This window comes from Fonsecaea pedrosoi (assembly GCF_000835455.1).
Source record: "Fonsecaea pedrosoi CBS 271.37 unplaced genomic scaffold supercont1.2, whole genome shotgun sequence".
NCBI classification, from domain to species: domain Eukaryota; kingdom Fungi; phylum Ascomycota; class Eurotiomycetes; order Chaetothyriales; family Herpotrichiellaceae; genus Fonsecaea; species Fonsecaea pedrosoi.
This window is the reverse complement of record NW_013550614.1, coordinates 1,231,661-1,252,684: the sequence shown is the minus strand read 5'-3', so window position 1 is coordinate 1,252,684 and position 21,024 is coordinate 1,231,661. Positions and strand designations below refer to the sequence as shown.

Genomic DNA, 21,024 nt, shown 5'->3' with positions numbered 1-21,024 from the left:
GGGGGGGGGTTTCTGTATAGTTTGTCTTGGGTTAGACTGGCAGGCAACCACAACCACAACATGTACAGGACACCATGAAGATTTAGTGGGTATACATTAGAACGACCCTGGAAAAAAGATGTGAGCAACTGGGCTGTGAGCAGTGAGCACTTGAACTGGGGCAGGAAGGAAGAATTGATTTTGTGATCCACAATCCACATAGCGCAGGAGTTTGGGAGACATGATTCAGGGAGGACTGGGGGTGTGTTTGAACGAGATTTGCAACGAACAAAGTGTGTACCGAGTACGTAGAATGGAAACTAGACAGTCGACCTTTTGGAGCTTTTGCGAACTCGTATTCCTACAACACCCTCGTACGAGGATGGATGATTCTTCCCAACTTGACCTTGACCTTGACCTTGACTTGTTTGTCCAGGCGCTCAGGAGATGGATGGATGGTCTTTCCTTCTCCATTCTCTCTCTCTCTCTCTCTCTATCTTCTCCTCCATCTCTCTGCGAGTGACCTTTTCTTGTCGAGGTTGCCTACCCTCCCTCCCTCTCTCCCTCCAAGCTGGATTCGATCAACCAATCACCCTCAACCCAACCCAACCGACCGACCGACCGACCGACCCATCGATAGACTGACTGATAGACCGATCGATAGACTGACTGATAGACCGATCGATAGACTGTCTGACCGATGACGGTGGGTACGTACTTACGAGGTACTAGTAGTGAAATAGTCCAACCCAGTTCCAGACGCGAGGCACGAGGCGTATTATTATCTGATAATATGACCCAATACCCAATCTGGCAATATTTTGTAATACTCGTAACTTACAGCTCAACGCAGGCTGCGCAGGTTATTACAAGAGAATTTTCCGCCGCTCTTAGAAGGCTTCGTTCCCTCCATGCCAAGATCGCTCCCCTTTCATCCTGTGCTCGTCTCTGGTGACCGACCTGCCTTCTCGTGCGCCATGCAACTACATATTATCACTGGGGCCCCAGAATCAGTCCCCCTTCGGGAAGCAGTAAGGCATATTATTTCGTCCAACTCCTCGAAAATGATGGATGGCTTTTTACTGCCCAACCCTGACTATGGCGCCTCGAGGTCCTGGGAGGGACGGCCCTTTCTGGATTTCCTCACTGTCCCCGGAGAGGAGGCTAACCGACCTTCATAAAGTCGACTCGAACAGCGTCCCCTTTCTCCCATATCATCTCCTGCATTCTAGTGGCTCTTTCCCCCCCCCCCCCCCCCCCTCTTTATGTCTAGACTGGACATTGAGAGTCCTATTGTTTTGATTTCCCCGAGTAATTCGACCCCATGTCGCCAGTCCTCGGGCCAAATGGCCAACATTGACCACCAAAATGTCAAGTTCCACGGCGCGCTCGCGTTTAGACCATGTCCGTTCACGATGTGCAGGCCGGCTATACCGTACTGGGGTCGGAAAGAATCATTGGTTGTTCAAGTGCAAGTTCTTCAACCCCTCGGTTTGGCAGGAAAACTTGTCCCCCCGGGGACCCCGGGGGGGGTTGGGGGGGGGGGGGGGGGGGGGTTGTTGGCGCGCGCCTCCTGCTGGAAAATTCACTGCCTTTGACGCAGGCCGTCGGTCGCCAATTTCGGGTTGTCGCGCAATGGTGTCCGAAATGCTCGTGTCAGCGATGAGGGTAAGTCAAGGACGCGGTTGGGTCTGATAGATACGGTCGAGGAAGCATTGTCGGATTGTGAGAGAATAGCGTTGGCGTTGCTGAAGTTGAGAAACTGGGTATTGAACGGCCCCAGGTGCATGTTGAGATGAATCCCATGCCGTTGCGGGCTTCGGAAATGTCATTGCTTGTGTCAGTCTCCTTACGCGTACCGCTTTAGCCTCGGGGAAGGGATCTCACCTGTACGGGTTCGAGAGCCAGCCCACTGTCTTCGATCGCATGAACACATCAAAGCCGCCTTGCACTGGAGCATCGTAGGATAAGGTATTGATCTGTTTCCCCTCTGGCAGAAGCAGTGCCACCACCATCATCAGCACGGACACGAACAGGCGAATAGGATTCAAAGTCCCGCGAACTTGCCTGTAGATCGAGACAAAAAGGGGTTCCCTCCATTTTGTTCGCCCTGTTTACTGCGAGTCTGTGGGCAAAGGTATGTAGGGGGTGTCACCTTGACCTGGTGGTCCCATCCGTTGTGGTCGACTTGTTTCTTTGGGAAGATGGTAACCACCCATGCAGTTCGGCAGGGTCTTGACCCCTTGAGACTTTCTGGAGTAGTTGTGCTGTCCAGGGCCTGGTTCCCCATCAATTGGTCCGGGACACCGACCACGTGTTCGCGCATCTCATGGCCTTGTCTGCCTCGTGTCGACGAGACGATATGCAGCTAACCAAAATGCGCCATTGACCCAGTGGGACACGGTGCTGATAATCAGCAAGATAATTAATTATTGGCGAATTTATCTCGAGGTCGCCCTGGATTCGCCCTGGTGCACGGGCGAGGCTGAACCAACGGCCACAGACTGTGTAAAACGAGAGACGCGATTCGGATGACGCTACACTGTCAGCCTACTTGTAGATGAACAGGCACATTCGCACTCGCCAATGAATTCGAGACACGTCGTGGGACAAAAGATCCCTTGATGCCGACATGGATGAGTGAGGAGTGAAGAGCGGATTGCTCGTTGTGCCTCCGCTCATCCCAGGGTCATTTTTCTGTACATTGACCAATTGCCCAATTGCCCAGTGTCTTTGTATAACGCCCCATTAATAGGTTATTTGTCTCTTCAATGCGTGTCCAGAAAGTCGCCATGCTGCCATACGACACCTCGCAATCGACGTACGTCGACAAAGGTATAAGACTCGGTGCATCCGTGGCCTGGAAGAGTTTCTGCTGTCCTACACTCTTCCTCAAGACCATTAATCCAAATCACCAACTCCACGAAGATCCCATCATCTACGACACTCTGGCACCAATCTGTACCATCGCCAGGTTGAGTGACATACTCCTCTTTGTGGTGGAAGGCTAACCTTCTGTTAGAACTCCTCGGGCATTGCTCATCTGCAACAATGTCAGATTCCAAGCACAAATCTGTCGCGTCTACAGCACCATCTGTCTCATCGTCAACATACTCTGGTAATAGCACTTCGGTTGGAATTGCCACTGGACAGACTGTAACAAAAATTGAGAAGGAGAGAATGTTGTCTTCGGCTGAGAGGGCCAAAGCAAAGAAGGCCAAAAAATAAAGCAGATACTGAAAGACGCCGACTGGATGAAGAAGCGAAGCAAAAGTGAGACGAAATCGGAGCGTTTCATTCCGAACCAACGAACCGAGTTAGATATTGTGTCCTCAAATCTTCCAGATAGTTTTTGTGGTCCGTAATCTTAGCATCGATAAATCCGGATGCATTCAGAGTCCAATATGGAGCCAAAATTCGATGGAACTGGATACAATCGACTCCCGCTGAGTGTGTTGGCGCGAGTTGAGGCTGTAGGTGCTCCAAGAACAGGTTGTATGTCACGCGGGGATGGTTCAAGCTAGCCCAAAACCAGTGTGTCGCTTTTTCGAGGGCATCTTTCATGATTTTGGTGTAAAATCTAGGTTTAAGCGGCGAGTACTGGTCGTCGTCTTCTTGTCCGAAAATATCCAGAAAATCTTCACACATTGTGTCATAATGTTTCCTTTTCTCCCCTCCAAGTCCGTCAACTGGATACCCACTCAGCCAAAAGGGTGGGGAGAGTGTTTCAATCGGCAAGACGGGTATCCATTCAAGGTCGAAAAGACAGGTGATGTCGTATCTTTGATTAACTAATATGTTACTTGGATGGCAATCCGTCCAAATATGACAGAAAGGTCCTGACTGGAGATGATCCATGGTAAAATTGGGCGATAGAGCTCGCATTATAGTAAGGACCGCCATCTGACTCTCCGCTTCGGACTCATCGGGAATAGCATTGGGCTGATATCTCAGTTTCATGTCGTGACATTTTAGAATGTCGCGGATATACGAATCGGTAGAGACATAAGTTCGGTCGCGCGGAATACTCATAGGAATGCCGCTGCTCTCTAGTAATGAAAGCTGAATCGTTAATGGTCGATTGCTGAGACTTATATTCCCATAGTTATCGACCGTGAAAGAACCAATTTTCGTAAAATGATGTCGTGCTAAGTCAAGCATAATTCTTGCCAGACTTCTATAAAAGTTCTGTCTCTGCTCGTGAGTCTCGGGCGGCCACATCTCCGACAGTATGGTCCCCTGCTCCTTTTCGACGAAATCCACAAGGAGATAACCAGACTTTAATGGAAATGAAGTTCTGCAAGGGGCAAAGAGTGCGTTGAATGGCCATCGCCAGGCCCAGCAGCGTTTCAAAGCTTCGATAACTCGTCTGATCCAGGAAAGATGTGTGACCGGCGTAAACTAGAACTAAGTAAGCTTTGATCTCAGCACGTCATATGAGCCATACACTGGACCCATTTGGAAGTCCAAAACCCCAAAGACGGGGGATCGGAACTCGAGGACAGTTTTGTGAAGTCCAAATATATGTCGCAGCTTCACACCGGATCTTCTCATCCAACCCATCTGGCCCGCCCTGCATGTAGGGAAATGGGCACCTCAACATAAGCCGCTGTTCTCGCCAATTGGAAATATTGACTGGAATGCAGGCATTGAAACTGCCATATCGCCATTCAGACATGTCTGAAATCTCACACTGTTGGGACCGGCTCAACGATAGGTGGTGAGCAATGAGGCGGCGGATGTTGGGTATTTGACATTGGAGGTCGTCGAAGAAGGCTTGCCTCGAAGGTTCCCATTGCAATTTGACCAGCATATTATCATTTTCCTCTTCGATCTCTTCCCACTCTTTCGCGCTACTGTCCGCAGGAAGAGTAGGAGCGGAATCATGTTCAAGTACAGGTAGAGGAGCCATAGCTGATCGCACAGCAACTCGACGTGAAGGGTTTGGCTGAAGCACAGCTTGCGGGGAGTGCTGGACCGAAGGACGGCTGCTGAGCCAGAAATAACTTTGAATGAGACGGGAGAACAGCGCAGTACGAAAAGATTTGTTGCTGCAGACACGTGAAAGAAAGCTCTAGGAATATATCTGCGTGTGAAAATGAAAAACGCAGTAGATACCCCGACGCAATTGTAAACTTCAAGTTTGTTGCATTTCTATTCAGGAAGGTGTAACGAGAGACTTAGCATTTTCAGGGTGAACATCCTGGTCGGTCCAGCGACATCTACCCCGTACACGGACATTGGAGGTAGTTCATCCAATTGGAAATCAGACGGTGGCCCATGAAAGTGGGTAAAGGAAAGTGGACGACAGCCAGGTGCAGGCAAGAGGCAGCCTATTTCAGAAGGCACCAGGGCGGCCAGAAAAGCGACTCGGAAGGATGCTAGTCGAAGTTATTTTAGCGTGCACTTCAGCGGCTTAATTACTTGTACAGTATGTCCCACTCTACTCCACTCGAAGGAAAAGGACGTGTACCCCGTACACCGTACCTCGTGCCGAGAGAGCGAGTACCAGTATGGTAGGTAAGAGGTCTCCTATTAATTGCGAGTCCTACCACTCTACCGAGTACTCGGTGCTTGGAGATATTTTCTTTCCTGCAGGTCCTGTACGGAGTACGTCGTACGGAGAACTCGTGCTCGGTATTCGAACAGGACCGAGGACCGAATATGCTTCTCAGTGGTCAATGCTATGCACATGTCAAAGGGCGCTACCGTGCCGCCCACGTCATATCAACACCTCGGAATTCTTTCACTAGGTACTTGGATACCGCAGTGCACTACACTGCACCTCTTCCTCTCTTTACATCTACTCGGAACACATCTCCCTCACTGGGAAAGGGTTCCGATGATATTATCATAGCTCGTCTACGAGCTGCCTCGTACTTCTAACTTCCCAACAGCAAACAATGACATGAGTTCTTGCAGGGTATAGTGTGTCACTTGTCGAACAGGAAACAGCCTAGGGAACAAAACTTCCCTCTTTCATGCGATCCAGAACCAGATCCTCTCCACAATGTTTCTCGGCTTCCGCTCGGGCCACACTATGGCGTCCAACGCAGCTTTACCAGTGTAAAGATCGGCTTCGGCCGCATTGCGGAAGTGTGTGCCCTTGAAGATCCTCCAGAAAAGGTAGAGTCCAAAATAGATGGGCACTCCGATGTAATCGGTGATGAAGGCCTGGTAGTCCCACGTTCCTGCAATCGAGTCGAACCCATTGAAAAAAATGATCAGCCCAAAGAAGATGGCCGAGATGTAGCCGAGGTATGGTTGCCACGGAGACTTGAACGGCAACTGGTTGCGGTCGATGCCCTGCGCGTGGCACGCATGGTAAAAGCGAATGTACGCAATGCAGATGCTGACCCAGGTGAAGAGCGTGGAGATTGTGGTCAAGTTCTGGAACCAGGTGAAGACGGTATTCGACCCGGAAGAGCAAGACATGTACGTCAGGAGAGAGATGGACCAGGTGATCAGCACACACCACACAGGGACACCAGTCTTGGTACACTTGAGCAGGAATCGGGGTGCCTGGCGGATTTGCGCAATCCCATACAGGTATCGGGAGCCCGTGTACAAGAAAGCGTTGGCCGACGACGAGGCAGATGTCAAGATGACAGCGTTGATGATGGAGGGAAGAGCGTCGATTCCGGCCCGATTGATGGCAATAACCCATGGAGACTGAGCAGCACCAGGCGCGCCATTTTCACGAGCGTTCAAGAGATTGGGATCGTTGTACGGGACCAATACGCCGATCGCCAATGAGCCCAAGACGTAGAAGAACAAGATACGCCAGAATACTCGGCGGACAGCCTTGGGGATATTTCGGCGCGGATCCTCAGCCTCGCCAGCCGCGACGGCCACCATTTCGACGCCACCATATGAAAAAGCGGCGTTGACGAGAGTGGACCATAGACCCAGAAAACGACCTGTGCTACCGGAGGCGATGTACGCTTTCATAGCCCCAGGGTTATTCCAGTACTGGAACCCGAGACGTTGCTGCCCCGGAACTCCACCAACATCAATGATGAGGGCGAGGATGAGCAGGCCAATGATGGTGATGATCTTGATGGAAGCGAAAATGAACTCGGCTTCACCGTAAATGGCGACGGCGAAAATGTTGAGCGCTAGAACCAGCACTATGACGATGGAGATCCAGGCTGCCACGTTGACGTCTCGAGCGCCGGGCCAGAACTGGATGACGCTCGATGCTGCTGAGATTTCGGCACAAAGTGTGATGGCGCAAGAATACCAATTGTTCCAGCCAACAGCAAACCCCATGGCATCATCGACATAACGAGCGCAGAATTGTGGAATGGCACCAGGAAGTGGAAGCCACGTGGCCATCTCACCCAGAGACATCATCATGGCGAAGACAGCCAGACCAGTGAAGGTATAGCCCAGGAGGACCGACAGCGGACCGGCTTGGAGGAAAGCACGGCCAATTCCCAAGAACAGACCAGTGCCGATAGTGCCACCAAGAGCAATGAACTGGATGTGACGAGATTTCAGTCCTCGTGAGACATAGCCATATTCCTCGGCGGTGGCGATGTCGCCAAAGACATCGGTGGCTTCGTTGACCTTGGAACCGCGTCGGGCCTATGAAAGAACAAGATGTCAGCGACCTTGGTCCGGCTTTTGCTTTGCCGCCTTCACGGTATAAACTCACCTCAATCTTGTTGATCTCATTGTAGTCAATTGGAAGGTTATCTGGAGAGTCGGAACCAGAGGTGAGATGGAAGTCGGCCGTTTTCTCCATGTTGGGTCTGGTTGAAGCTATTGGAGATGTCGAGTGCTGACTAGTTTACAGGTTAACAGAGCTCGACAATCCTTTTGGATCGAGCAGGGGACGAGCAACTGCGCCAGAGGCCTCGAGATGGGAGGGACACGGAGGCCATGGTAAGTTGGAGAGGTATTTGTAGGACAACAAGTCTGTGTGGACCAGGCTTGGACGGTGATGTCTGGGGCAGTGGCAGATTACCCTGGCTGCATTGAGCCCATCGACAGCCCTGACATGATCGCCAGCGCCGAATGACAACGAGATTCGAACTGTCGAGGTTTCGTGTCTAGGTGCCAGACTGCGACGTTACGACCCACCCGGGTCAGGCGAACTGAAATGGGGGCGGCGAGGACCGTGGCCTGTGCTTGCACACAAGGACAATGGTGCAATAGTGGTCAGCTATGAGGATGAGTACGGGGTACAGTAGCTCGAGAATGTTTGAGTCTCGACCGCAGGTGAATGGAAGAAGAAGGCGACAGAGTCGGACAGGGGACCCTGGGAGGAGAGGGCTCCGGTCAGGGCAAACGGAGGATTGTGGAGGCGTAGGTACTCGTAGGGTGTGATCTGCATTGGAATGGGATACGAACAAGGCCAGGAAGAGGCCAGTGAAGACCAGACGGGCGAGAGGCAACCAGACCAGACCGGGAGCATGAATGAGTGGACAACAGATTGTGAACCAATTGAGCAGGTGTCAACGGATGTGGCGAGTGATAGCGCAGCCAACGACCCCAGACACTCGCAGTCTCCGACTCCACCTGAAGCACAGCTCTCCTATTCATGGCCCTTCCTTTGCAGTTCAAATTGAGCCTTGCAGACAACAACATCTCACGCGACATCATTACTCGTAGCTGACAGTGTCACCACTGGACGCCGCTGTGATATGGCTGGGGATGATCGCTCAACAAGGCGTAGGGAGACATGCGGCAAGGCAGTTTTTTCGGGGGAGTCCAAGCTGTTGGGCTGTTGGACAATGTGAAGGCACCGTGAATGTGAGCGGTGCGGTGAAGGGGGAAGATACTTTGAGGCGTAGAGCCTAAGAATCCTCGCTCACTCTCCGCTTGGTGTAGCGTAATGTGGGGTAGAGTAGCGCTCCCTTCTACTCGTACAGGGGCATCCAGCTGGCAGGTGGCAGGTGGCTGAGAACCCCAAGCACCAACGAGCAGCCTGGAACGATCAAATCAAGGGGACGCCTCGGGGCATCACCAAGAAGAAGCAAGCATGGCAAGCATGACAAGCAATAGGCAAGCAAAGGCCCAAGGGCCCTCCCTGTCTCAGGCCCAACCCTTCTCGGCGCCTAGCTATCTGAGATCGACTGCTGCAATCACTTCTGAACTCACCCCGCGCAGCCAACCACAGCAGAAACCTGGAACAAACCACCAAGTTCCCATTGACGGGCACGAGTTCTCTCGTACGGAGTAGGGTACTCGTTTCAGAGCAAACACACCAAGGCGGGCTGCAGGATTCCCTCGCGCTGGCCAGCATTGCCATGTGACTGACCCTGGATGTCACCATGCTAATTTCAAATTACACAATCTTTCGCCTGTCCAACACCGCCGCGACGAAGGCGATTCACCACTTTTCGGACACTCCAAGCAGATCCTCGCCTAGCAGGGGGACAGGGGGCGGCTCTTGTCGCCCAATCCGGTCCCCGCGTCCGACGTCTTGACCTTGAATTGGTAGTTCACATCGAAGGGCTTCTGGAAGGACACGCCACAGGACACCGACGAGGGGAGTTGCATTGGTTTCATCGACTAGTGGTCACGGGTCACAGGTGCAAGAGGTTTCACGAGGTGGCGCAGACGCGATGGTGTAATATCTCTTACCCTTTGGTATTTCCCAATCGAGGTCTCCTCGTCGTTGACTGCATTCTCTCCATGTACGAGTACTCACTTAACCACAGAGAGCAGCTGGCAAGACAGTGCCAACCAACCATCCTCTTCCCGGCCCGCAGCGCCAAACACTATTACTCGTACATCCTCACCTATTGCCATCCATGCTTCTAGAAGCCTGGTTACTCGTATTCGAAAACTCTCCGGCAGCCTTCGCACTGGGTCGCCACGACCGCTGCGGGCACTTTGATGTTACAGTCCCGATCAGATCGAACGCCGACATGAGTCCTACATGCTCTCGGCCCAGTTCGATTGTCTGGTCCCAACCTCGGGTCTTGTAGCTTTCTGCTGTTCTCGCTCACACCTCTACTGTGTTTGTGATAGTCGAAAGGATTCCGGATGTTCAAATGTCAATCATTCAAGTAGCCAACCTATCACATAATCGAAGAGCCACCACTAGGAACGTAGGATGTAAGAATCAAGGATAGTCAATCAATCCGTAAAATGCCTAGAGGCTTTGGAGCCGGAAAATCGGGAGCCTTCTCATCGAGAAACTGGAGCATAGTGTACTCGGTCTAGTCCTCGCTCTCCTAAAGCACCTTCACCATCGCATTGGGGCTGCATCGAAGTACCAGTCTTAAAGTAGGAATAGAGCCACTGTACTCGGTAAATAATTTCACTTGCGGCCAACATCCTAGTAACATCCTCGAATAGGACATTTCCCCCACAACTCTCAGGACCAAGGGGGGGATTAGGTCTTTTACAGCAGGTGACAACAGATACATGACCTCCACTTGACAGTTGGGTCTCAACAACGAACGAATGTCATTGACATCTTCATTATGCGACCGACATGTGTATCCTGCTCCAAATCAGGCAAAGGCTGTGCTTGCGAATCTTCCATCATTCTCGCTTGCAGTCGATCGGAGTAGGTTCTCGGGAATTAGTAGCTACAAATTTACCTCAGGGTTGCTTTCACATGCTTTGTATAGCTTTTTGAGAAACCGGAGGTTGACTTCCGCAGCTTTTGACTTGGGCTGGGGTCTTTGACTTGAGAAGGCCGCAGTTGATCACATCGTGAATCTTCGATATCTCCCATAGCGTCGCAGTTCAACTGTGAAGGGATATCAACCTGTGACATGGGCCCATCCGGGTGAGAAGTTCGCCCAACATCCATGCTCTGAAGCACTGGAATAAGCCCTCACACCGGAGAATAATCGAGTTGAGAAGGTTCAGTTGTGAATCAGTGTCTCGCTGAGTGAAAGGCTTTTCTAACGATGAGAAAGGGAGGTGGAGGGTGTGTTGGTAGGTGCCAGTTGCCACACCTGCCTGATGAGATGAGGCTCTGCTATTGCCATACGCCAGGACGAGAGCCAAGACCGGCGGGGACTCATTCTCGACTCTCGACAGAGTCTGGGGCAGGTATCTGCTCCTATCTCTCCTCCTGTCTCCTGTCCTGGCAGGAAATATGTTCTTCTCGATGAGCCTGAGCACAGGGATCATCCAAAAACTAGATTGCAAGAATGAGAAAACTGCATCACAGCAATATACAGATTTGATCTGCAGCAAAGTTACCAAACGGGAAGCCTCAATAGGATCAACGTCAAGACCAGGACGTTGTCCCGCCTGAGACTCCTTACGCCTCTACCCCTGTGAGAAACATGCATTCTCCTCGATTTATTTCAGAAACCCAATGCTAAAATTACTATAGATTCGGCAACACACCAGGATGCACTATTTTTATCCTATGATACATCCTCCAAAACAGCGTCCACATCTGGGATATCAGCATATTCTGGAAAAGGTAAGGGTGTGAACAAATGATTAGCTTGAGGGGGCCCATGCGGATAGAAGACAGCTGCCTCTTGTTCAGCATTGGCTCAAGAGATTTTGGCGATAATTTGGTGTTGAGTTGGAATAATGCTGGTCATCGCTTGTGCATGTCTCCTCCAGTGCCTGCCTCCACCTATTCTGTGATCCTCGACTATCAAAAGGATGTCATTCGTAAAATGGAGTTTCCTGCTCCCACAACTATTCCTGTGCCTAGATTTATGACTCGAACTTATCTATTCAATATCCCATAGGGCCAACCGTATTAGTTACCACAGACTTTCTCAGTCTTGTCGGCGCCAAACGGGCTCATGGCGAGTTGCAACCACGTCGAGACACCGTAAATTAGACCACACAGTAAGTCCTTCAGTAGGAATGGTGTCCTGGACGTCCTGAGTCTATTCCACTGCCAAATTATATAGTGAACAGGAGGTCAGGACTCCGCATAGTCGTCCAGAGACAATTCCATCATTCCTTTACCCCATACCAAATCTCTCATCCATTCAATCTGACACAACAGCTATATGGGAAGGGGGCATAGTGAGACAATTAACAGGACCATTTGTAACACCCCCTACTATTTTCTGCAACATCACCTCTCAACGTTATTATGCCAATGTGAAAACGAGAACTGCACCAACAGCACCAACAGCAAGTCCAAGAAGCCCAGAAAACCATGAATTGATAATAAATGTGGGTTGAGTCTCCGTAGATAAATTAGGTCGGCCCAAAGAGAGAGTGGTGTACCTACCTAGCTCAATCCAAGCGTTGCCAGCTTTGTAATCGGGGACTGTCCAACATTTCTCAATCACTTGCCTCAATGGTGAGGACACCAGAGATAGGTCAGGAAACTGCTTGTTCCGTAGACATTGTCTGATCTCCCGATCGCTTTTCCCCTCAAAGAGCCGTTCTCCACGGTCAAGTTCGTAAAGCACGGTGCCTAGTGCAAAAACGTCATCTCTTTCTGAGGGATAGTCCGAGTCAAATAATGGGTTGAGATATCGTACGCCGGCGCTCACGTTAGGAGGTAACTCATCTAGACCGGAGCCTGCGAAGTCGCACAAAACGAGTCTACCGTCGTCATGAAGGAGGAAGTTATGAAGACCAATATCCCCATGCACAACGCCTTTAGAATGAATATATGCCACAGCTGATACGGCTTGAGAGGGCCAACTAAGATCTGTCAGTGTTTCGAGCATGAGAGGGAGTGACGTTGACGAACCGACTTCGTCCAGGAACAATCTTGTCCAAGCAATCTATCAGACTGCCATGACGATGGTATTCAAATAACAGGGCATTGCGTAACAGCGTGCACGCTGGAGGGCTTTGACCCAGATAGCGGAGAATATTTGGATGCCCCTGAAGACGCTCATATATCCTTTTCTCGACCTTTTGATCCTCGAGATCCTGTGGGGCGGGAATTTTGGCAACAATATTTGTCCCCGCGATATGCACGACCTCGGAAGAGAGTCCAACGCCGACGCCTCGTAATTTTTCCCTTGTGAGAGTGGAGGGATCGAAGGGCAGATCCTTCATTGTGCAGAGTAGAGTAAGGCAGACTTGAAGTTGATCGAAGTGTTGATAAGTTGCGCTCGCTAAACTTACCACGTCTAGCTAGTATTAATCACGTGATATACATCGAAGTGAGCGGCGATGGAGTTCAGGTGTGATAGTTAGACTAAATATAACTGCCTGGTCTTTGGCTGATTTTGTTGCCGCTTTTAATCCTCGCAGCCCCTAGGTTTCCAGGTATGACAGCCGATAGCCTTCTAGAGCCATGCAAGAATCGCTCAGTGAGCGGCAGGTGAGCCGAAGGTGAGCAAAGCGGCGAGGGGCTAATCAGAACGGGAGGACGGGCGATAGGTATTCCGTCGAGAGAGCTACTAGGGCTACCTAGGTAGTTAGCCATTACAGCTCGGTATAGGACCGAGAAGAGGCTGTACGTAGGGCTGGTGAAATAACATATCACCGAAGAAAGAAACAATAGATCTATCCTTTTTTACCCTCATTTCCCATGCCTCATTATTTCAAATGTTTGATCTATTTTTTACTTCTTCAAGTCCCGGATCAGGCCGCCAAAATGCTCCTTTTGTTCCTCGGCCAGCTTGCCTCTCGTGTCGCTGATAATGGTCAACACCAGACTGTAGTTGTTGTACAGGAACTTGGCCCTTTTACTCACGTCGCCGGCCCCTTTGGCGAGTTTGCCCATCAAAGATTCATACTCGGACCTGAGCCGCACAAGGCTGTTCGAGACGGGCTCGTCATCGCCGGCCTCTGCGCTGAGTGATAGGATTCCCTGCAAGAACTGGCCAAAGCGCTGTGTAATGGCGTGGGGTGCGACCGAGGCTCTCGATGCATCGGACGAGCCTCCACCAACGAGGGAGAATGCAGCTGCAGCGCCTCGACTGCTGGTCGATGGGGCGGGGACTTTTCTCAGGGATTCGCAATGCGCGTCCATGACCATTTGGAAGCGCGGCCAGAGGAGAATGTTTGTGTAGTTGATGTAAGAGTCTGCCACTGGCACCTTGCGCCGTTGCAGCTCGAATGCGAAATGCTGGTTGAGACGGACGCAGAGCAAGACGCCCAAGCAATCGTTCGTGTTCTCAACAAGAGACTTGGTCAGATTATGGCCCAATGTGAACGTCGGCTCGAAGATCTCAACCACCCGACGCGAGATCTGATGATACGTGCTGGTAGAGAACAGCTCAGTCATCACCAAGTACTCGGCGGAGACGTTGTCGATGAGTGCCTGGTTGAAATTCCGGAAGGGCACTTCCAAGTAGTGAGCCGACTTGCTCTCCTCCGCCAGGTAGGCAGGCAAGGCTGTGTCGTTCTTGGATTTGACGAGGTCTTCTCTTCTTCCTAGGCCGAAGGCATCATGTGGCGGAGGAGCAGCTTTGGATGCCCCCAGGACATTTCGCCTTGCCGGGGCCGGTTCTGAGCCGAGAAGGTCATATTGATCAAAGGCGTGGATCTGAAGAGCATCAAGAGCTTGCTGGTATCGAGAAAAATGACTGCTATAATACCACCGCATTGTGTTGACATATGCTTGCCCAATTTCCTCGGCTAAAACCGGGTGGTTTCTAGCCAGAAAAGCGTAAAGGTCTTTATATCTCAAGAAAGTCTGCTGCTGGATTACTTGAGCGTTGATGTTGGGAGAGCGAAGGGCCTTGATTTGAGCCACAATGTAGTCACGTACGCGCTCGATAGCTTTAGCCTTGAGGTCTTCGAGCAGGGGCTTCAGGTCTTGCAACGCCTTGACCTGCTCCGCCTTGTCCTCTTTGGCTTCTAATATGAATGACCTTGCCTCCACTTCCTTCAAAGCCTTGACAAAGGTCTCGTCCATAGGACCCTCTGCAATGGACTTTACTGTGAATGGAGAAAGGCTGATTTCTTCCACCGCCGGCCCCAGGCGCTTCTCGACATTGCGACGGTTGTCAAGTTTGGCGTTGAGCTGAACAGAGCGAGCCTGTAGATTCTCAATTTCCGCAGAGACCTGACCAAGCTCTGCCTTAAAATTGGTCAGGTAAGATTCAACGTTGGTAAGTATTTGATCGCATTCCGTAATCGATTTGTGAAATTCTTCAAATTTTTGCCTGTTCTCTTTCGCTGAGATCTCCACGGTCAAGCCGTCGCGAGCAAGGCGCAGTGGTGTCTCTTGGGCAAGAAAATCTTCAAGGCTGAGGCCCCCAAAGTCAATGTCTTTGCTCGTCTCCCTGTCTTGCTCCCTAGACCCATAATTCGCCGCTGCTCCATGCTTTGAGTCTCCCAGAATACTATTTATCACTCTCACGGGATCTGCGACGTTGGGTGAGGGCCGTTGCTCGAATCTGAGGGAGGATCCATTGGGTTGTCTCGCCGGGGCTGTGAGGGAAGTGGTAGATGTGTTCGCACTAAGGTCAAGGGAGGCTGAGGATCTAGTTGCAGACAGACCTAGTCCTGAAAGCGTTCGCTGGGTCGAAGCAAGCTGTGAATTCTTGCGAGGAGAGGGTGAATATGGCCTCGTCGAGACGAGCGATTCACGAGAGGCACTGGGTGTTGCAGCACCAGAGGTTAAGCGGTCCAGCCACATGCTGATGGCCTACCTTCACAGAAGGCATTACCGAGGGGTGGAAATCATCAAGACATGCTTCTTGTCAGAAAACAAAGTATATCGGGAACTGTAGCCTTCGTCGCTCAACTATTGATCACTGGTGATCTCGCGAGGAACGGACGCGCCGAAGTAGCAACGTGAGCAATTACGATGCCCAGCCTCGGGATATCGTTAGTCCGCAGACCGAGTGTCTCCCCTGGGTGCCCCTTTTCCGTCAGCTTCACCTGAGGCTCATCTCTAGATATATTTGTCTACAAGCAATTCTGTTTCGACCTTAGGAGAACCTTTATTGTCATCAATTGAACGAGATGCCAAATCCGCGCATGCAACCCAGGGATGCTTAAAGGGTACTCGACTCTTGTGTGACTACCGGTGTGATACGGACGGACTGCCACCAGGATTCACTCTGAGTTGTGCAATCTACAAGCGTAGAATTTTCCATCAGCGAGACAACCAGTGGCTCCTGAATGGCCGCAAGTAAGGTTCTTGGCCCTTTACTCCTCCGTCATGTCCATGTTAGCACTGGTTTTATGCATTTGCCATGATGCATATCATCGATTGCTTGGTTAATATCGGTGTAGGGATACTTGGTGATCAGGCGATCGATTGGGAATCGACCCTGGCTCCAGAAGTCGATGAGAGCAGGAAGAAACTGCTGCAAGTTAGCTTCGACCTGAGCCATCACCTCCAGGCGATCATACCGTCTGCGGAAATGAAGAACCTTGACATGAGCCAACATAGCTGACGTTTCTGCCTATCCACGCCGCCGCTTCAATATTCACAAACTTCCCTGGGGGAGCTCCTCCAACTGTTGCCACTGTTCCGTTCTTGGCCGCTGCTGCAATCATAGACTCGATGACAGCAACGTTGCCTGTCGCGTCGAGAGCACAATCGACACCCTCACCATCGGTGATGTCTTTGATCATTGCGACCACGTCTTTCCCTGCCGAATTGATTGTGTGTGTCGCACCAAGCTCTGTCGCCAGCTGCAGACGGGAGTCCACGATATCGATCGCAATCACTTTTGTGGCCGGTGTGAATCTGGCTGCCGCCATGATCGCTGCAAGACCAACCGAGCCGACTCCGAATACTGCAACCGATGCTCCTATGCTGGGCTTGAGAACATTCAAGACAGTGCCGGCTCCCGTTTGAACTCCGCAACCTAGACAGCAAAGAATGTCTAGTGGGACGGTTGGCGAGACCTTGACCGCGCAGACTCCGCTCACAATGGAGCGAGCGGCGAAAGAAGACTGGCCAAAATAGGTGGAGTTGATATCGACTCCGTCGAGAGAGAACGGCTTGCTCCCATCCAGGCGACATCCGCCAAAAGATAAATGATACCCGTGTCGACAGTATGCCGGGTTTCCTCGACGGCAAGGGGTACAATTCCCACAATAGTTGAACGACAAAAGCACATGATCGCCAACAACCACATGTTTCACCTCAGAGCCGACTTTTTCAACCACCCCGGAACCTTCATGGCCGAGGATAGCTGGTAATTGAGGGCCTCTATTCCCTATGGAAGTAGCCACGTCCGTATGGCAGACACCCGTCGCTATCATACGGACCACAATCTCATCGGATCGCATATCATTCAGTTGTACTTCTTTCACTTCGAACGGTCCATGTTTTGCAGAGACAACCAGAGCGACTGTGCCCCCTAAGCTATTAGACGTCGAATCGGGTGCCATTTCGTGGTTTGGGTGCCTGTGTAAGGACCCTTGGAGACAGAGCGGCAGTTATAGCAACCACAGACGGTCACGTGGTGTCATTGTACGTGGCTCATGGCCGGTATATGAATCCGAACAATGACCGGGTATGCCGGGTAAGCGGCTGATTGTCGTAGCTGCTGACCTGAATACAGCCGACAGCAGTCTCCTAAGGGACAATCGAGCTCGCTAACTATTACTTTCCTCGTCTAGTATTGTTATGGTTCTGACTTGGAGAAACTCGTCCATTCCCCACTGGCCCCCGAATCTACCGAACCCACTCTCTTTTGCTCCTCCATGTGGAAGAAAAGGTTCATCGTGGATCGTCATGGCATTGATATGGCAGGCGCCAGTCTCGATCCGTTTGGCACACTTCAACGCCTTCGGAATATTCTGGGAAAATATGCTCGCTGAGAGACCGTATTCCGAGTCGTTAGCCAAGCTAACTGCTTCGTCCACAGTGTCGACGATGGTCAGACTGATTGTCGGCCCAAAGCTCTCGGTATAGAACAATGCCATGTCCTTTGTTACGCCACTGAGAATTGTTGGTTGAAGAGATGCATTGAGACGCATGGCATGTCCAAATTCTAGGTGAGCGCCCTGTTCTACTGCAGCTTCGACCAAGGACTCTGTTCTCTTCGCCCCATCTGTAGACACGGCATTGCCGGCGACAAATGCTTCTGCTTCTGTTTTCAGTATCTTCAAGAATTCCTGGGAAACCCGCCGCATGACGATGACTCGCTCTGTCGCCATGCAGATTTGGCCGTGCTATGTTCTGTCAACGCCGTTCGAGATTGTAGGGGGACTAACTCACGTGCAAGAACCCTCCCATCACAACGGCCTTTGCGGCTTTGATCAAGTCCGCGTCTTCAAGGACAATGCACGAAGCCTTGCCGCCCAGCTCCAACAAGACAGGCTTGAGGTAACGGCCAGCTTGCTGTGCAATGATTCTCCCCACCGCCGTCGAACCTGTAAAGTTGATTTTTCGAACTGCTGGGTGCGATATCATGGCATTTATCACCTCGGCTGCATCTTCACGGCAGTGCTGCACGATATTTAGCACTCCAGGCGGCAAGCCTGCGTCGCGGAAAACTTGTCCAATGATGTTGTGAGTCTTAGGACTCAATTCTGACGCCTTGAGGACTGCGGTGTTTCCGCATATGATCGGTGTGGCTACTGCTCGAATTGCTAGGATGAAGGGGGCGTTCCACGGCGCAATCCCTAGGACAACGCCATAGGGCACCTTGAAGACAAGAGCCAAACGACCTTTCGCCGTTAGCTGGGAACTTGCGGGATCCAGGGCTTACACACTTTCAGTTTCTGTCGTCGGTAACCAACCAGTACAGGAAGAAGTGGCAAGGCTGGCGAGTTCTTCCAAGAACTCAACTCCCATGTGCATATTGATTCCAGCAGCCCATTGTCTGCTGCAGTTGGTCTCTTGAACCATGATGTCAATGATCTCGTCCCGTCGGGATCTGAACAATTCTGCAGCTTTGAAGAAAATGCGCCTTCTCTCTGTTGGATGGGTGTGCGCCCATGATTGAAATGCTTTGGAAGCAGATTCAACGGCCGCTTGAGCAAGTTCCACAGTGGCAGACGATGCAGTCCATACTGTCTTCTGAGACGTCGAATTTATGACACTGAATGTGGTTCCCGATTGCACCGGCTTATTGTCGATCCAGAGGGGAACATTGTCCACATGCTGACCATTCAAGCTGCTGTGGCCCATTTTACTCATTGTCCGATATATGTTTGATCAACTCGACTTTCCGACTCCGCTGATCGCGCATCCTTTTTGGTGGGAACCGGTACGTTTTATGCACAAGTCTATGTTCGGTTCTTCTCAATTTCGTCCCCACGTCCGCGGTTCTATCGACTAAGCACTTTCTGGAACTGGCAGACCATGTTTCAGAGCCTGAGAACTCGGTCTATCTAGGTCACGTGTGTGTATGCGTTGTGCTGGGGTTTGTTACTCCCCGCGGGAGACGATCCCGTACAGGCAGGATCGAGTTACCGAGCACCACTCCACCACCATCCTGAAGGCATACCTGTGCCGTACCTGTGCCGTACCTGTGCCGGAAGGCGATGCTCTGGGGTTAGTATTCGAAATGTTGTACACTCCATTCTGTGACCTTGTACCCCGCCTCTCCAGGCTTGTAAAAAGGATTGACCAAACTTCTCGGTCATCTCTATAGGTATCCTTGTGACTGAAAATTTCAGTATCAAGGTCCAGTTCTAGAGGCGCCCACGACCGAGTCATAGCCTCTTCTCGTGTGCCAGCCGCGATGCCTTCGTCCGAGACCACAGCGCCAACTGGAGTGTACACGAATGGTGTCGAGAACGGCAATGCCAACGGACACTCGCATTCAGGTACCAATGGAAGTGATCCATACTTGAAAGCCAACCACCCTCTAAGTGTCATCATTGTCGGAGCGGGTGTGGCAGGGCTGGCGCTGGCCGGCATATTAGGCCATTCGGGGCACAAAGTTATTGTTTTGGAAGCAGCACCGGTGATTGCTGAAGTGGGCGCAGGAATCAATTGCTCTCCGAACCTCACACGCCTCCTCAGTCGATGGGGTCTCGACAAGCGTGTCCGCCAACACACGAACTCTCTCACACGAATTGATTTGAGGAGATGGAAAGACGGCGAATTTCTCGGTGCAGCCACCCTCATGCCCGAGATTGAGAGGAGACACGGGGCGCCGCAGTATGCGATTCACCGTGCGGATCTCCACGAAGCCTTGATGGGAGAGGCCGAGGCGGTGGCCGAAGTTCGCATCAACAGCATGGTTACCAGTCTTGACTTTGACAAGCCTTCGGTGACTCTCTCGGATGGCAGCGTCCTTGAGGCAGATGTGGTTATTGGTGCAGATGGTGCGTGTGTCAAATCACGTCTTGTTCGTCTACTCACAGAGCCAGGGATGAAATCTACCTGCAGGAGATTGATTTACCAAAAGCTTGGTCTCCTCGACAAAGCGAAGCCAACAGGAGATGCAGCATTTCGGGCATGCATACCCTTGGAGCTTGTTACAGATCCAGAACTGCGAGCCTTCATCACAGAACCCGTGGCAACAAGATGGATGGGTCCAGACAGACATGTACAGGCTTATCCCATCCGCCATGGAAGCCTTTATAATATGGTATGATAGCGTTTTGTGCCCGGTTCGCGTCACTCATTGAATTTGTAGGTCATGTGCCACCCAGACACGGGCTTCTCGGAGGAGTCCTGGACTGCGAAAGCCTCCAAGCAGGAGATTTTGGATCACTTTGGATCGTGGGATCCTGTTCGGTTGCGCAAGCTTTTGGATTTTATCCCCGACGAGAATGTGATGAAATGGCGACTGTGCGAGCATGATCCACTTCCAACCTGGGTGATGGGAAAGGTGGTGCTGCTGGGTGATGCTTGTCATCCCATGCTCCCTTATGTTGCCCAAGGGGCGGCTCAAGCGATTGAAGACGTCGGCGTCGTTTGTTTGGCCCTCAACCGGGTATCGAAGGCAGAGGAGATACCTACACTTCTCAAGGCTTTCGAGGTAGCTCGAAAAGCCCGTGCAGAGCACGTCGCCAGCACAGGTGGCGCCACACGCCGGGTCTTGCACCTCCACGACGGGTCGGAACAGCAGGCAAGAGATGAAAAGTTCAAGTCAGTGTCCAAGGGCGGGGAAAACCCGGACCTGCTGGGCGACACGAAGGCACAGTCATTCCTGTGGGGGTACGATCCAGAGAAGGAGTTCTTGGACAATTTTGAGAGTAAGTACATGCACCCTGGAAATACTGAGGAGGGTATCCCTGCTTAACTCCCACCCCAGGTCT

General features: G+C 51.5%; 7 protein-coding genes across 7 annotated transcripts; 1 reads left to right on the top strand and 6 right to left on the bottom strand.

Annotated features, from left to right (window-relative positions):
• Positions 1-3,273: 3,273 nt before the first annotated feature.
• Z517_02418 (uncharacterized protein) lies at positions 3,274-4,891 on the bottom strand (the record flags this gene model as incomplete). Its single annotated transcript, XM_013431527.1, has 2 exons — positions 3,274-4,069; positions 4,521-4,891. 2 exons carry the CDS (start codon positions 4,889-4,891, stop codon positions 3,274-3,276), a joined length of 1,167 nt encoding a protein of 388 aa, XP_013286981.1.
• Positions 4,892-5,958: 1,067 nt separating this feature from the next.
• Positions 5,959-7,729, bottom strand: Z517_02417 (uncharacterized protein; the record flags this gene model as incomplete). Its single annotated transcript, XM_013431526.1, has 2 exons — positions 5,959-7,569; positions 7,640-7,729. 2 exons carry the CDS (start codon positions 7,727-7,729, stop codon positions 5,959-5,961), a joined length of 1,701 nt encoding a protein of 566 aa, XP_013286980.1.
• A 4,288-nt stretch (positions 7,730-12,017) lies between these two features.
• Positions 12,018-12,945, bottom strand: Z517_02416 (uncharacterized protein; the record flags this gene model as incomplete). Its single annotated transcript, XM_013431525.1, has 2 exons — positions 12,018-12,582; positions 12,632-12,945. 2 exons carry the CDS (start codon positions 12,943-12,945, stop codon positions 12,018-12,020), a joined length of 879 nt encoding a protein of 292 aa, XP_013286979.1.
• A 511-nt stretch (positions 12,946-13,456) lies between these two features.
• Positions 13,457-15,481, bottom strand: Z517_02415 (uncharacterized protein; the record flags this gene model as incomplete). The annotated part of the gene is made up of 1 exon (XM_013431524.1): positions 13,457-15,481. One exon carries the CDS (start codon positions 15,479-15,481, stop codon positions 13,457-13,459), a length of 2,025 nt encoding a protein of 674 aa, XP_013286978.1.
• Positions 15,482-16,007: 526 nt separating this feature from the next.
• Positions 16,008-17,193, bottom strand: Z517_02414 (uncharacterized protein; the record flags this gene model as incomplete). The annotated part of the gene is made up of 2 exons (XM_013431523.1): positions 16,008-16,154; positions 16,204-17,193. 2 exons carry the CDS (start codon positions 17,191-17,193, stop codon positions 16,008-16,010), a joined length of 1,137 nt encoding a protein of 378 aa, XP_013286977.1.
• Positions 17,194-17,400: 207 nt separating this feature from the next.
• Positions 17,401-18,940, bottom strand: Z517_02413 (uncharacterized protein; the record flags this gene model as incomplete). The annotated part of the gene is made up of 3 exons (XM_013431522.1): positions 17,401-17,979; positions 18,026-18,477; positions 18,523-18,940. 3 exons carry the CDS (start codon positions 18,938-18,940, stop codon positions 17,401-17,403), a joined length of 1,449 nt encoding a protein of 482 aa, XP_013286976.1.
• Positions 18,941-19,496: 556 nt separating this feature from the next.
• On the top strand, positions 19,497-21,008 carry Z517_02412 (uncharacterized protein; the record flags this gene model as incomplete). The annotated part of the gene is made up of 3 exons (XM_013431521.1): positions 19,497-20,085; positions 20,131-20,351; positions 20,400-21,008. The coding sequence occupies 3 exons, from the start codon at positions 19,497-19,499 to the stop codon at positions 21,006-21,008; spliced, it is 1,419 nt and encodes a 472-aa protein (XP_013286975.1).
• Positions 21,009-21,024: the final 16 nt, after the last annotated feature.